Source organism: Girardinichthys multiradiatus, chromosome 7 (genome assembly GCF_021462225.1).
Source record: "Girardinichthys multiradiatus isolate DD_20200921_A chromosome 7, DD_fGirMul_XY1, whole genome shotgun sequence".
Classification (NCBI taxonomy): domain Eukaryota; kingdom Metazoa; phylum Chordata; class Actinopteri; order Cyprinodontiformes; family Goodeidae; genus Girardinichthys; species Girardinichthys multiradiatus.
In genome coordinates this window covers 18,840,564-18,857,169 of record NC_061800.1, presented here as the reverse complement: position 1 = coordinate 18,857,169, position 16,606 = coordinate 18,840,564, and the positions used below count along the sequence as shown (strand labels likewise).

At 44.3% G+C, this 16,606-nt stretch overlaps 1 protein-coding gene across 3 annotated transcripts in view; it reads right to left on the bottom strand.

Moving 5' to 3' along the window:
* si:dkey-100n23.5 (cyclic AMP receptor-like protein A) overlaps positions 1–16,606 on the bottom strand; it is an 82,022-nt gene that overhangs the window by 33,974 nt on the left and 31,442 nt on the right. For all 3 annotated transcript variants that reach the window (XM_047371384.1, XM_047371386.1, XM_047371385.1), the window contains 2 exons: positions 12,680–12,727; positions 5,802–5,884 (listed from right to left, as the gene is read on the bottom strand). In XM_047371384.1, coding sequence (XP_047227340.1) covers positions 5,802–5,884; positions 12,680–12,727 — 131 coding nt within the window. The remainder of the gene's footprint in view (positions 1–5,801; positions 5,885–12,679; positions 12,728–16,606) is intronic.

The window sequence follows — 16,606 nt, the reverse complement described above, 5'->3', positions numbered from 1 at the left end:
TGAGCGGCTGAGGCTAGAAGTGTGTGTGTGTGTGTGTGTGTGTGTGTCTGTGTGTGTGTGAGTGAGCGATAGAGAGAGAGGAGAGAGGGTAGGAAGGGCGAGCAGATGATAGAGTAGGCTTTAGCGATTCCCTGGAGTGTGAGGCAGCGTTTACGGCACTCTCAGAGCAGCCAGAGTGATGAATATTTAAAGAGGTGCCTGAAAGAGCAGAAGGAGGGGGAGCAGGGCGGGTGTGCGGCTGTTTGTGTTTGGATGTGAATGCGTGTGCGAGGGAGGTTTTGTATCCTCTTGTTTTGAACGTGCGTGCGTGTATACGAATGCATGTGCGTTATGCATCTGTATACATGTTTTTATTTACGGCAACGTATTGGTCAGATCACAGTTTAAAAACCTTGATTTAAATAGATATGCTTACAGTTTTTGGCTGTTTTTGTAATTGTAGTCTGGAACCCTTTTCCATGCTCAGTTTTGTTTCTACATTCCTGATATTAAAATCAAATTCCAGACTTTTCAAGACATTTACCTAATAGGGGAAGGAAATCCAATGTTAAATAATTGTTTACAACAAAGTTACAGGTGCCACCGTTTTTGCTACCCCTAAGAAACTATTTAAAGTACCTATAACTGAAGATTATTTTCAAATTATACTATCCTTTTATTAATCCATACCTTTCTGGTTCCCTAGATATAAATATGGCATCACACAGAGTCCCATCTCTTCCAACCAATTAGCTGATATGCTGAAGAAGGACCCACGCACAGTGAGCGAGATGGTGAAGGAGGTAAAAGGCCTCCACCAAACTCATGGCTTCACCAAGTCTCCATAACAACCTTTAGATGCTGTCTACATACCAGATGGTTGAGAGGCACGTCCTACCATAACAAACATAAACATGTTAAGTCGACTAAACCTGCAGGGACTTTAGGTGTTACGGTGAGCTTTGCTTGGATGACACCAAGATCGAGCTTTTCAGCAACAAACACTACAGGTTCGTTTGGCATGAAACAAAGAATGAATATGTGGGAAAACAAGTCATGTTACGTACTGTTAGGTACGGTGGAGGATCTGTGATGCTGTGGGTCTGGGAACCTTATTAGAGAGCATGGCATCATGAACTCCTCGAATACCAGAAAAAAAAAAAAAAAATGTCAGATCATGTTGATGAAGAGGATTTTTTTACGAGGGCTGCCAACACAATTTGTCCAGATCTATATAGGCAAGTTAAAAAGAGAGTAAGGACATTCTCTCACTATAAACTGACAGTGAAAATCTGAAAAGGTTAAAAACATAAAGTCTAAAAGACAAAAAGATGAGAGCGCAAACCCTTCATTTTGCCTTCAAGCTTCCGTTTACTTGCTCAAGCTAAGAAAACACCACAAAAAGACAGTAGGGTAGGCAGAGCAAACCACACACCAGCCTACACAGACACAGAGGCACGAGCACACATCCAGTTGCTCTGAATGCGTGATATTCCGAAGCACAGAGGCAAGCAACGGAAGGAAGGGACTGTCGAAAGGAAGGAACGCAGGAGAGAGAAAGAGAGAGGGAGCTCATCCTGGGATGCAGAACGCCAAATACAGTGAGATAAGAGTTAATGTATCCCCCCACACCCCTCCTTCAGTCCTCCTGTTTGGCTCTCTCTTTCCTTCTTCTTCCTTCCCTCCCACCCTCCATCCATTCCTCCTTCCCTCCCTCCCTCCCTCCTCCTCCGCCTCCTCCCCGTTCTCTTTGAGGGATGAATAATAACTGCTGCTCTGAGATTTCCTCCCTCGTTTTTCAAAGCGCAGAACGGAGATGTGGAAGGTCTGCCTGGCCCGGATTGCGCGTGTGCGCGCAAATTCACAACCATGGAGGCGCGCGCTGAAACACACACAGATGCACGCACACTTTGTCTTGTTCTTGCTGCCTGCCTGGAGCAGGGAAATCAGATCTCCTCTAGAGAAGGAGGGGGGGGCAAGGCATACAAAAATCCCCAGCAAGCACGTATAGGTCTATAGACACCACGAAACCCACAGGCAGCATCGAGGGAAACCAAGATAACTAGGAGGATGCAAGCTACCTCCTGGAGTGACAGGGTGAACTCAAGGTTACAGATGCATCAACGGTTCGAGCTCTGCCGCCAGGGCCAATTTATCCTAGCTGGCGCTGGAGCACCCTCCCCCGGGCACATAAACCTGATTGCTCAAAGGCATCAAGCTCAGAGAAAAAAAAACAACAACATCAGGAAAGGCCTGAAAACAAAACCTTAGAGAAGGAGAAAAAGCCGCAGAGAATGAGGAGGCAGGCTTTCTTCCTGCTGGTCACCAGGAGATTGGAGGGGGGATTTAGCATGTATTGGCCGGTTACCAGCATCAACCTGCCGCCAACATCTCCAGCTTGTTGCTGTGCACTGCAGATCAGCTGGCTGAAAAACAAGTAGCATGAAAGTTCAATTTGGCTTCCTTTTTTCAGACATTTACAGTGAATGATGCTGGATGAATTTTTAGTAGGCAGAAGAGTGACACAAATTTGCAGATTGTGATTGCCTGAATATTGCATCCAAGCACTTCTTTGCAATTACAATATTGCACATATTGATATTGTGATAATTGTTGTGATGGGCGCAGCTCTGCTGTACATGACTAAAGTCTTTGTGAGCTAATGTGCTTAAACAAAAACAGGATTTTATTCAAGATGAACACCAACCACTAGCGAACGCAATTTCACGCATAAGCTAAACTTGACCACTTTTCAGTCACAATTTCAGACTGTTGATGAAATCGTTGAAATATGTAAATGAAAGCAGCTGTTTTGGGAATAATTCCATAATAAAATACAGTTTATGTGAGCAAAGACAAAAGGACAGAATAAAACAAATGACAAAATCAACATGGTAATTGGAAAATGATGTGATGATGACCTATATATGTATTTTCAGATAAATGAACGCAAACTAGTTCATGTTCATGTTGCAGCTGTGAACATAGTTCAGAATGCTTAGATGGTGAACTATGAACATGAATTAGTACATCTCAAAAAGTTTATTAAGTTCTTGTTAAGAACTGGCACAACACTGGCTATGTAGCCAACAGGATAATGATCCATCTTTAGCACATCTGCAGGCTCACCACAGAATGTCCCAGACAGAACAAAATTATGGTTTTAGATTGGCCTAGTTAAAGTCTGGTCTCTGTAACGTGACTTTAAACAGGCTGAAATGAAACAATCCTGCAAAGAAGATCGAGCCAACCTCCACAGTGATGTAAAAGACCCATAGCTATACATTGCTTACGCTGGATGCCAGTTATAAGGCTTATGGGGCAGTTGGATTTTCACAAAGGGCAAGGTTGGTTTGTATAGTTTATTTCACTTAATAAATGACATCATCATTTGAAAACTACATTTTGTATTTACTCTGGTTATCTCAGTCTAATATCAACATTTGTTTAATGATCTTAAGTGTGACAAAACAATCAAAAACAGAAACAATCTGTAAGGGGGTAAATTCTTGTTCCCAACAATGTAGTTGTAGGTTGTACATTTTCTTTTAAACTTTTGTGTAAATACCGTGATCCTGTCAAACTGTGCTATTTTTCAACCAAAGGCCATCATACGGAGAACCCGGACCCGGTCCCTGCTCAGCGTAAGCAGAGCAAAAAGACTAGAAGAGCAGCGACGCTGCACCGAAATCAGCAGCCAGGTTCGGAGGAGAGGCCTTATTTATGCAAACAAGCGTACAAGCACGCACAGTAGGAATCTAGACAAGCCTTGTAAACAAACACACACCCACACCGTAAAGCACACAGGGGAGGCGATGTGAGAAGCAGACTGTGAAAACTCTAGTCGTGCCCGGGCAGTGCTAACACACACACACACACACACACACAGATCGAGTGAGAGAAAGAAGCTGAGCCAGGCTGGAGAGCAAGAGAGAGCAGGAGAAAGACGCCGAAGGAGAAAGGGGAGGATAAGAAGGAGGCAGAAGTGCGAAGATGTGGGTGTCTGCTGCTACTTTTGCGTTGCCAAATGAGGGCAAGTGAGTGCGAGAAAGGAGAGAGAGGGAGAGAGACGTGTATGGTGAAATGATGTATAATGACTCTTCCATCGTGTGTGCGAGGAAAAAAGCAGCAGCGCTTTCCCATTTCAATTCGCAACAGCTGGTGTCGAATTAACACATTTACCAGCGAGCATTTGGAACAGATTAAAATGGTGTGTGGCGTCTGAGTATGTATGTGTGTGTTTGCGAGTGTGGCAGCAGATGAGGGCCAAAACAAGAGCATGTGTGTGTGCCTGCCGATGGATCAGGGCAGGCAGAAAAGGCATCGAAACAGGGGCACAGAGCAGAGCGAGAAAGAGAGCGCTCTGCCCGACGGCTTTAGCTGCTGCCCTGGGCCGTCTCTCTAAGCCCTGTTTAGGAGGCTTTGGAGCTCAGATAGAAATAATCCCCCACTCAGACGCACACACACACAGAGGAGTGCTCACAGGCAGACACAAGCGGGTGAAATAAGCAGTACACGCACATTTGGATCGAGGCGGACAAACAGGCGTGCACTCTGCAGCAACAAGCAGCGACAGCACATTCGCCTTGACACCAAACCAGCCACCCACTTTACACGCACACACACACACACACACACAGAATAAGGCTGCGCGGAAGCCGAGCACAGCGACATCGGCACGGCACCGTGACAAACACTTTACACACTCCAGCACTCAGCCGAGGGGAGGGAAGGAAAGGAGGGAGAGATGGTGGAAGAGGCGAGGAGGTGGAAGAGGATATGAGCCGGGGAGACGGGGAGGGGAGACCAAATTAATAGGAGCCGGAGATATATACAGGCAGCGCTGCTGCCACCGCTGCTACTGCTGAACCAAGGGAGGAGGTGGAGGACGACGACGAGAGAGCAATTCATTCCCGTTTTCTCCTCGTTCATTCTCTGGAGAAAGGCAGAGTGGAGCCGAGCGAGAGCGTATTTGCTCAAGAGAGGGAGAGAAGGGCTTTGTGTGGAAAAGTGCAGGAGGAGGAGGAAGTGGTGGTGGTGGTAGGGGTGACATAAAAACACAGAGGCAGAAAGATGGAAAGCCCAAGGTAGGAGGAGTAAAAATATGAGGGCTATAACAGACTTTTAGAGCGTAAAAGAGGGAGAGGGGAAGAGAGGGAGCGGGGGAGAAGGAGAGCAGGGAGGTTAACACAGGATGCAGTTTGTCATCTTCATCAGCCGACAGCCTGGGAGGAGGAGGAGGAGAGGGAACGAGTGGAATAGATGGAGAGGTGAATAGAGAGAGAGGAAGGATAAAGGGGCGGGGTGGGGGTGGGGGGGGGGGTGGGGGGTGGGGGTGGGGGGGGGGGGGTGTAAGTGTTTGAGCCGGAGCCTTTGAAAGACGTTGACCCTGTAATTGACCTGTGTCTCCACCTACATCGCCACGGCGACAAGCAGAGCCGCTGCAGCTAATCACTTAGTAACCCTGACCTGTCAATCACACCGGCTCGGTGAGGGAGGGAAGGAGAGCTGGAGGACGGGAAGGGAAGGGGTGAAAGAGTAATAACAGTGCTGGGGGTTATCATTTATTGGACCTCCTCCCACCAAACCTCAGCTGATGAAGCCCCTGTTTTATAAGAGGCAATAAACGCTTTATTCTTCTATCTCACACTGACACACACACACGCACAACCTTTATAGTGTTCATACTGCGACAGCAAAGTCTCTCTGAAAGTTCAGATAAGAGAGAACAAAAGAGGAGCTCCACTAAGGCGGAGAAGGAAACAGGATAGCAGAATAAAGCAAATCAAACAACAGGCGGACAGGTGAGACCGAGGTGTTACCTGTTAATGAGCGGGAAGATGGACACCAGCAGGTAGACGGAGGGATACCACTTCAGCGGCTTGATCTCCTCACCTAAGGAAACCTGGAGGAGATATTAAACCGTAATTAACTTAAAAAAGCAGAGTTGAAAAACACTGGAGTCTTCACATAGTGTCTTGCAAATGTTTTCCCACCCCTAACCTTCTTCACATTTTGTTCCCTTACAACACAGAGTTATTGATAATGGTGATCTAGAAGAAACAGATTTAATTTTACTTTACAAATGAAAATCTGAAAAGTGTGGGATGCATTTATATTCAGCCCCCTCTACTCAGACAGCCCTAAATAAAATCCAGTGCAACCAACTGCATTCAGAAATTCCTGTACTGGTAAATAAAGTCCACTAGTTTGTAGTTTAGCCTCAGTATAAATCCAGCTATTCTGTGAAGGCCCCTGAGATTTGCTAGAGAACATTAGAGAGCAAACAGCATCATAAAGACCAAGGAACACAGAGTCAGTCAGTCAGTCATTTTCTACCGCTTATTCCATAGTGGGTCACGGGGAAGCTGGTGCCTATCTCCAGCAGTCTATGGGCGAGAGGCAGGGTACACCCTGGACAGGTCGCCAGTCCATCGCAGGGCAACACACAAACACACTCCTAAGGGCAATTTAGAGTGCCCAATTAACCTAACAGGCATGTCTTTGGACTGTGGGAGGAAGCCGGAGTACCCGGTGAGAAACTACACATGCACGGGGAGAACATGCAAACTCCATGCAGAACGACCCCAGGTTGGGAATTGAACCCAGGACCTTCTTGCTGCAAGGCAACAGTGCTACCAACTGCGCCACCGTGCAGCCCAGGAACACAGAGTTAGGCAATAAAATAATGTCTTAAGATTTGGCTGTCCACCTAAACTGACAGGCTGGGCATAGAGAGAGCATTTAACAAGAGAATCAGCCAAAATGTCCATGGTAACTCTGGAGGAGCTGCAGAGATCCACAGCTCAGGTGGGAGACTGTGTTGACAGGACAAAAAGAAAGCCACTGGTAAAAGAAAACCAAGGCACAACAAACATATGGAAGAAGATGAGACCGAGGTTAAAACTGTTGGTCTACCTGAAAAACCCTGTGATAAAAAAAACAAATGCGACATGGTGGCAGCATCATGCTGTAAGGGTTATTTTCTTCAGCAGGGAACAAGGAAGCAGGGACTGGGAAGATGGTCAGAGCTGATGGATGAGACTAAATATAGGGAAAAGGGTCACCTTCCAGAAGGACACGACCCTTAACATACTGTCAATGCTTCAACGGAATGGTTTAAATCAAAGCAAATTCATGCGTTAGAATGGCCCAGTCAAAGTACAGACCTACATACAAGAGTTGGAAAAAGTGTTCACAGATGATCTACATCCAAACTGACTGGGCTTGAGGTATTTTACACAAAAGAATATGCAGAACTTTGGTTCTGTAGATGTAGAGCTTTGACAGGGACATGAAAGACAAGTGCAGTCAAAAGGTGGTTCTCAACGCAGAGAGCTGAATACATATGAACGCCACACTCTATAGATCATTTGTAAAATTATTTGAAAGCCATCTATGCTTTTTCTTCCAGATCATAATTATGCACTACTGTGTTTTAGTCTGTCACATAAAATCAAAATTAAATACACTGAGGTTTGTGGTTGTTATGTGCAGAGCACCATTTATCACACAAGCACACGTAGCGCCTTAACGGGCAGATCACAGCACCGAGGCAAACCACAAAGGCCAATTAGAACTAATAAAATATTAAGCTGCAGATAATACACAATATATGCGCAACTTATGAGTAGAGGGGATTTCAATTAAACCAGAGGCTAAAACTTTGCAGTTGTGTGAAGGAGGGGAACGCAATATGGTGGACGAACAGGCAGGAAGACAGAAAGACGCAGCAGCTAAAAGTCGAGGAGGGTGGAAAGAGCTTGGTGCTGGAGAGCTTTTACAAGCCGTTATCTAATTCCCGGGAGAGGAGGACTCTTGCATCCGGAAGAGGCTGAGAAGAGCAGCCCCTGGATCGATTTTCTGCGCTGTGCTGTTTTTTTTCCCTCTCCCCCTCCTCCTCTAGGCGAAGACGCAGCATCCGAGGCAGCGCTTAGTCTCCCTCCCTTTTATTTCCCTCTGTAACACACACACACATACACACACATACACACATACACACACATACACACATACACACACACACACCGATGCTCGGAGCCAGGAGGCAGGCCCACAAGCTCCGGTCTCTACCCCCACATCCTGGAAATTAATTACTTACCAGAAAGACCCTGAGGCGTGCAGGCTTTAACGCAGGCATTTTAAACTCTTCAAATGAAAATCCGGTGGTATTTTATCATATACGTTTGTGCGCTGCACAGGCTGTGCGTGCAAACGCCGACTGCTTACGATCAACGCAAAGGAAAGTGGTCGTATTTCTGGATCACTGTCTGTAACGGCAGAACCCAAAAGCAAACGCTGGTTTTAGCCCTATTATTGTCTATTATTTACTACTCTGGCATCAGTGGTCATGGTAAGATCTGCCTATTGTCGACCTAACGTCATGTGTCATTGTATGAATCACAAAGGGACAAAGGGAAGGATGCAAAACAAAAATAAAAAAGGGAAAAAAACAAGACGCTCTAAAGCATAAAACAAGGAGGACTTTCAGCGAGATGAGGATGTTGAATGGCAGGAAAGAGGAGGAGGAGGAAGAGTGCGGGTGAAGTGCCTCGTGTTTTTAATCACAGTCCTCCGGTGTCAGAGGCCCCTTGCACAGCTCGGGAGGCAGAGGGGGAATGAAACCGTAATTATCCGGAGCGGGCGCAGCGCTCCCAACGCTAATGACACTCACTAGATTACAGACAGTTATCGGGAGCCAGCCCTCCCCCCGCTGCCTCCATCCACCGCCACCACCCACAGCACTCACCCTCGGCTGACGCTCGCCGCACAACAAGCCGCCTCTAAAAATAACAGCATCGGGTTTACTGAAGGTACAATCCGATTCAGCAGCGTTTTCAGGATCTTCAGTGGGAAGCACTTACATTTTGTAGGGCAACATAGGTTAGACCACTCCTGAATAATCACTGAAGGGATGGATCTTATTTATGTTTAAAGTAAGAAAATGCGTTTTTGAAAACTCCTGCCTGCAACCATTACATTTTAGGTAACATTGATCAGAACCAGTTTAAAACCAGCATCCGCAATTCCAGGTGAGAAGGCTGTTAAAGAAAAATAAACAAAAATTATTATTTTTTTTTTCATAGAAAACGGATGACAATATTTTTATATTTCAACTATGGAAAAAAAATTAACAGCTTTTTCTTAAATCCTGACCTAAATCATCGAGATGCCATCCTGTGGTAAAACTGCATTTAAGGTAAGTCATCTGGGGCATGAATATCATATTAATTTCTTTTACTGTTGAATCTTAACAGTTATTTTTCAGGATGGAATAATTACGGTAATTACAGGCGCATAACTGTGAATATACTGTGCTTCTTCTCAAATCCAGACAGTCTAAATTATACACATGACTCTTAACTTATCAGCATCAGATAATTTATATCTGCAACCCAACTAATATTTGGTTAAATGTTCCTCATCCCTTTGCAAAGAAACCACTTGCTTTTTGTAGAAATAAAACAATGTCCTGACGTAATTCTACCTGCATATTTGACCACTCTTTTTTGCAGAATTGGTAGAGCTCAATTAAATTGGTTATTGGCATCCTGGCACGGACTTAAGCTTAGTCCACAAGGTTTTAAAAGGGTAAAGGTCATTATAGAAGCTTAATCTTAGCCTGCCTTATCCATTCAAAACCCTGTTTTGGTGCGACTGTCCTTTGGAGACAGCCGCTGGTGTCTAAGATTCAATCCCTTGCGGCCACCGTGCTTCACAGGTGGATGAGGGTTGTTTTCTTTGAAAACTTTCTTCCAACTGTAAAACATGGAGGTGGCAGCATCAGGCTGAGGGTCTGTTTCACTGTAAGTGGTAATTAGCTATTATATAGAGAGAATGAAACCAAGAATGAGAAAGAAATCCAGACTCAATTGCTCAACATCCAAAAAACACATCAAACCTGGCTTAGGAATGGATAAAGCTCCTGCAATGACCTGGGCCTCCACCAGAGTGAAAATGTACAGACAATGCTAAAAAACCATGACTACAAAATACATGTGATTTCACTGTAACCTTGTAAAGAATTGAAAGCCATTTCTATGTATATCTGAGCTTCTATGTATGTGTGTGGATCAGAAAACAGTTCTGGTCTTTAAAATAAAAATACAGAAGTTTGTGGTTGTATGATAATTCCACCCTGAAAATAATAAGTGGTTCAAATGCTTCTTTAAAAGCTCAAAATGAAAACAATGTTCACCCCCAGTGATGACTGCATGTCAACGTTTCACCAGGACTGCACTTCTGAGACACTGTGTTTGCACCTTGCTCATGCAGACCTGTGCTGTCGGAGAGAAATAAAATCAAAACTACGTGGATTAATGAGGATGCACTCATGCAGGGATAAAGCTCAGTGGGATACAAGGTTAGAGATGGAGGCGCGCGCGCGCACACACACACACACACACCACATTATTACTCAAGGCAAAGCTTGTGTGGATTTGTAAACAACGCCTTGAGAAGACAGAGAACAAGCGGCTCGCTGTTTGCACAGCCAGTTTTGTTGCTACCCGACGGGACTGAGCTGCTGCGTGTGCAAATGTGCTTAAAAGTGTGTCTGCGTGTGTGTGTCTGTGGTTTGATGACTTAAAAACCTCCCTTTGAATATGCTCTCCATGACCTGTGCCGCTGTGAGACCTCGTGGTGTTTGTGTGTGTGTATGATAAACGGCTCCAGACACACTCACACTCTTCACACACACGCACAGATAGGTCACAACCATCTGACTTATGGCCCTGACAGCTGCCAGCATCAGTAACGTACGTCATCACTCTGCAAAGACGCACGTTCATAGACAGGGAGAGGGAAAGAGAGGGCGTCAGTGCCATGAGGTGCCAGGGAGAGGAATAAAGAATGACAAACTCAGGAAACGGTGTGTGTGCGAGCACAAGAGAGGGGGAGGGTGGAAGCCGCGGCGGAGCAGAGGCAAGAGCCAGAGCCGGCGGTCTTTAGACAACCCGCAGGAATCGCTTTTTGTAGTTTTACACCTGCTGCTACACACTCGCACACCCGTGACACACATGAACCGCAGCTCGCTGGCATGGCAAGAGCAATCTGGGAGGCTGTTGTTGTTGTTTTAAAGCATCGCAGCGCGCGCATAAACTCTCATAAATATTCATGCTCATGAACCTGGCTCGCTGCTTTATTCATGCTGTGTATGAGTATAAGACTGAGAGAGACAGACGGCAAGGGGGGGAGAAGAAAAAAAAAATGAGGGAGAGCGAGAGAGAGAAAAGCAAAAGCAGGGAGGAAAAAAAGATGGAAATGAGGAGAGCAACTGGGAAGAGGAAATACGAGGAAAGAGTGTGATAAAAACCGCTGCTGACTTATTTACACTCTGTGCTACACATAGCAATTAGCCCGCATGAGGAGTGTGTGTGCTGCTGTCACAAATACACACACGATGCTGGTAGGGTTACGCCAGTTCAGTGTGCAGTAATTATCCCTGCCACTTAGGGGCAGCATCTACATAACCTTAACCCTAACCTCACCTGCCCACCTGGCCCTGCAGGGTGCAGATGACTGAGCAGAGGAAGAGGAGGGTGAGAGAAGAACAGCAGTGTAGGTTGCTTCTAGGCTGCTAACTCTACATTAGCCTCTGTTTTGCTTCTCCCTGCTGTGGAAGATGCTTTAAACGTTAAAAGTAAACATTTTCATTCTGTCTTTTGATTAAGACAGCATCTGAGGACTTAGTGTCTCTCTGTAGAGTAGCATCCATAGCGAGGCAACAGGCTGAAAAATGACCTTTGTGTAAATTACAAAGGCACTTCATGATTTTCCTGTTGTAGAAACTTTGGGACTTATCCTGGAATAAAATAATTTTAAATCAAAGCGGAATAAAATCCAGATTATTATTATTTTTTACTTAATAAAATCCTGGTGAAATTAATGGGAAGAAACTTTTAAACTGTTCCAGTGTTTCACTAGTCCACAACAACTTTTCAGAGTTCCTATTTTCCAGGAGTCTTTTTCTCAAAATCCCACATTTTAAAAGATATAAAAGATTTCTACATTAACTTTTGACCTGTTGTTACCTATAAAAACATAAATTCACTATAACTGATGGATGGATGGATGGAAATTGCTGAATTGAATGATGTAATTTTAATATTTCAGATCTGCATCACATTGACAATTTATCATGGAATAAAGAAAAAACACACCAACATATTTTTCTTACTTTGGTCTTTTTCTATAACATCTCAGACCTGAAAAATACTTAGACCAAATTCTATACTTTTCCAAAATGTTTTAAGACTGTGAAGGAACTCTTTTTTTTGTACACTTCCCAGGACAAAGGGTAGAGAAACATTTAATTTCACTCTGTGTGATACATTCCACCTCTTACAGTAAATCACCACTGAATAAAGTGCAGACCACCTTTCATTTCTGTTGCAGGGCTTTTTCTCATTGCTTTGCTCTATCTGATATACCTAGGAGTAATTTACATGCGCCCCCTACTTGCTTTGCTCCTCTGATCCCTGGCATTTCCCGAAGGGGCTCGTCGTGACCACAACTACACGTGCATACACACATGCACAAGCGCTCCCAGGGGTATAATGTCAAGGGGTCAAATTGCTCCCTGCTGTGCTTGACACCTGCCCAGCGAGAGGGTGAGCACTAATCCCACAGAATCTCTAATCCTCACGATCAGCGTGCGTGTATAAATATGCGTTGAGAAATGCGACGGCTGGAGCGTTACCTTTCGTCTCTCCCGCTCGGGGTTGAAGGTTCCCCGCCAGGACTGCATCTGTAGACACATAATGGTAGGAGAGAATAATTACGAGGAAAAAAATGCAGGGAATTCTGTTATTTTCTTCCTAGAGGAATGTTTAGAGGTCAGTGCCTGTGGTGACAAGGTGGAACAAATATCACGGCAATGCAAAATCCCTCCGCCCTCTCGCAAGGCCTTGCCAAATTGCCCAATTCACAGCAGAGCGCGGAGCTTAGAGGCAGAGGGGAGCACTTAAACAGCTCCCAGCATCTCACTAAAACGGATCAGCTCCAGCGCACACACGATATAACAAGGGAAGAGGAAAACAAGGCAAAGGGGGCACAGAGATACAAGAATATGTTTGAAAAAAGGGGCCAACATTGCAGATGTGAGATCTCAGCAAAAGAATGTGGGATTACTCCTGGCCCTTACTGTGTCCTCTCTAGGGAGATTGAGGGAAAATGTCAACAGGCACGCGTGTGCAACGCACGAAGAAGCCTTGCACAACGCCGGGATTTGTAATGGTTGAAATTCAGGGGGTGGGGCGGCAGTGACTGGAAGTCAGGGGGTTTATCTAAACCCAAGATGAAACCAGAGGTCCTCAAGCACATACACAAAACAGCAGCATGAGCAGTATGCACTAAAAGCTCCTCTGTTCTGCTATTTATTAACCCAACGTTGCCATGGTTTCTCCGTGCTGACGTGATTATCATTGTAACTCTGTCTGTCTGTGACTGTGGTGTTTGTGTGTGTGGGGGTGGTGGAAGTATCAGCTATTTGGTCATTAGACTGAAGCTGTTCCACAGCAGCCCTCTGTTGTCCAGCTGAGCAGCAGCATCCATCAAAATCAGCAAACGCTGATAATAAGTGGCAATATCATTAAGCCTTGGCCAGGTCTCCTGTGTGCAAACGGGTTTTCACTGCAGTCACTCTTCAAGAAACGCTGCTGAAAGGTAAGCACCTCGGCAACAGTACATTGCAAAATGTAATCACATCCCCTGATCTTTTTCACATTTTGACCTGTAACAACCTCAAGGTTCAATACATTAAAACAGCCTTAGGTGAAAAAAAACAACAAAAAGCAATATCCCATCTGCAAACCTGCAGACATGCAGCCAGGAGGCCTGTGGTAACTCTGGAGGAGCTACAGAGATTCACAGATCCAGGTTGGAGAATCTGTTGACAGACCAACTGACCACTAGTTGGTCTGTCAACAGATTCTCCAACCTTGATCATGCACTCCTCAAATATGGCCTCTATAGAAAGGTGGCAAAATTGATGAATTGTTAAAAGAAAGACAAAAATAACTTCCATGTGCAGTTTCCCACGAGCCATAAAGGCGGACACAGCAAACAAATGTCTGGTCACAAGTAAACCTTTAGGCCTGCATGCAAACTGATGTGTGTGGTGGAAAACAAACACCCTGAATGCACCATGCCCACTGTAAAAAAAAAGGTGGTGGCAGCATCAGGCTGTGGGGATGCTTTTCTTCATCAGGGACAAGAAAAGCTGGTCTGAGATGATGGGACGATGGGTGAAGCTAAATCCAGGGCAATACAGGAAGAAAACCTGTTAGAAGCTGCGAAATACTTGAGACTGATGCAAAGGTTCCCCTTCCAGGAGGACAACAACCCAAAGCGTACAGCAAGAGCTGCAATGGAACAGTTTAGATCAAAACACTGTGGGTTTAAATGTGCAAATCTGGTAAAGACATACTCTAAATGATTTGCAGCTATAATTGCAACAAACTGTAGCAAAATGCTACTTATGGAGAAAAGCTACCACTGCAAATCACCTCACACACACTGCCTAAAGAGAAATATGGTGGTGGCAGCATCATGCTGTGTGAAAGCTGGAACAGAAGTAACTCAATGGCTTGCAGTTGTAATTGCAGTAGAAAGTGGTTCTACAGACTTGGGTTGACTGAATACAAATATATGCCAAATTGTTGTGGTATTTATTTGTAACAAATTTGAAAAACATATAATTTTTTATTCCATGTCACCATTATGCTCCATTTTTGGTTGTTCCATCACAAAAAGCCTGAATAAAATAATTTCAAGTATACAATATCAAAAAGGTTCGGGGTTATGGATAGTTTTGTAGGGATTCTGCAAACCGTATGTTTATTGCAAACATGCCACTGTGTTCCCAGACCTCTGTGTGTTTGTGTGGCCAGAAATTACTCATTAGCTTTATAACTCTTCTAGTTAAACCGACCTCACACAGTCACACAGCATCACCTCCAAGTTTTTCCCTACACCAGTAAACCAGTGATCGGCAGGGGCTTTCAAGTCCCCGTCTGCCTTATCTTTTTGTCTGGAAAGTGCAAAAACTTCTGTGTCCAACGAGCAACCCGCCTCTCTTCTGCTTTATCCTTTTCTGCGGTGAGTCGCCACCTACACCGCTTTCAAAGCCTGTGAAATTCTTTCAAGTGAGACAGCCTCCAGCTGAAAAAAGATAAGGCTTGAGCTCTTCATAAATATGATAGAGAAAGGAAAAACGGTGGAGGGAGAGGAGGGGGACAGGGAGGGTGGGAGAGAACATGTGGGAGTACAGTCAGAGAGAGAGAGACATATGAATGCAAAAAAAAAAAAAAGGAAATGAGGAAGGTGGAAGACAGATGCAGAGACTAGAGGAAGAGGGAGCGATAGCTGAATGCTGTGAGCTGAATGAGTTATGAGCTGCAGCCGCATTCGGCTACATTCATTCCCCCCTCGTTATCACAGCCATGATAAAGAGCTGCGTAGCCTCTTTTCCCTTCCCCTGCCCCTCAGCTACCTGCTGTCGCTCTCTGTTGTCGTCGCCCTGCTACCTGGCTATCTGCACAATCTCTCCCACTCCACCGCCGCCCGAAGAAAGAATGCCAACGTTCATAATACATTTCTTTACTTTTGTATTAAGTTGATGACAACAACGAGAAAATTTTAAAAAACCAAAAGCAACCTCATTCAACCATTAGCTTCATGTGCGCAGGGGTGTTTAGTTAGATTAGGTAATGATAGTCATGTGCATTTTGTTAATTCTGCCTCCTTGCTCCTGCTTGCACTATTAAAATGGAATGTTACACAGACCTTTAAGCCAGATTGTAAAGCAGATCAAAATGAAGGTAAAGCAGTTCATGAATTGGTTATCAACCCAACCTGACGGAGTTTACAATGTTAAAAAAAAAAAAACAGGCAACTTTCTTGTCAGAAAAAGCCAAAGAGAGATGATTTTCTTCAACAGTCAATAACATGACCTCCAACAACTATTCCTTTAAAAAAAAAAAAAAATCAAGAAATCTTCATCCCTATTTTGACAACTTGTATAATAAAGAAAGACCTAAATGGATACAACTGCAGCAAGTTTTCTGTTTCTATTATATTTATATAAATGCATGCAGTGCCGTGTCAAAATATTCCTACTTTTTCTTTTTGGGTGGGAGGGGCCTAATCAACTTAAACAGAACAAAAAAAAATCTAAATTAAACCCATAATATACAGCCAAGTGATATAAAAGCTAACTTTTCCATCTGCCTTTTGTAGAGAAAAATTATCCTCATTTCTGCATATTCTCAGCCAAAGTTGTTAATAGGCCCTATGGAGGGGCTAAAGAGCTGCCGTTTGCAGACTCCTGACCTAAGTACTTACAGATAAGAAAAAAAAAACAAGGCAATCATTGTTAAAATTCTGCTTCATCAAAGTTAATAAACTGAGTGTAATTATCACCGACTTCATTATTCATTTTTACCTCCAAATAAAGTAACTCAGACAAGGTACTGTATTTAAAGTATTGGCTTGTTTACAACCTGAGCTATTTTGGTCTCCATCAGAGGTTGGAGATCCAGATTGTCACCTTGTTAACACTTCTGCAGGAACATCAGGGTTAAAAGCCATGGCACAAAGAAAATACAACTCAAAACTAAATTTCCGA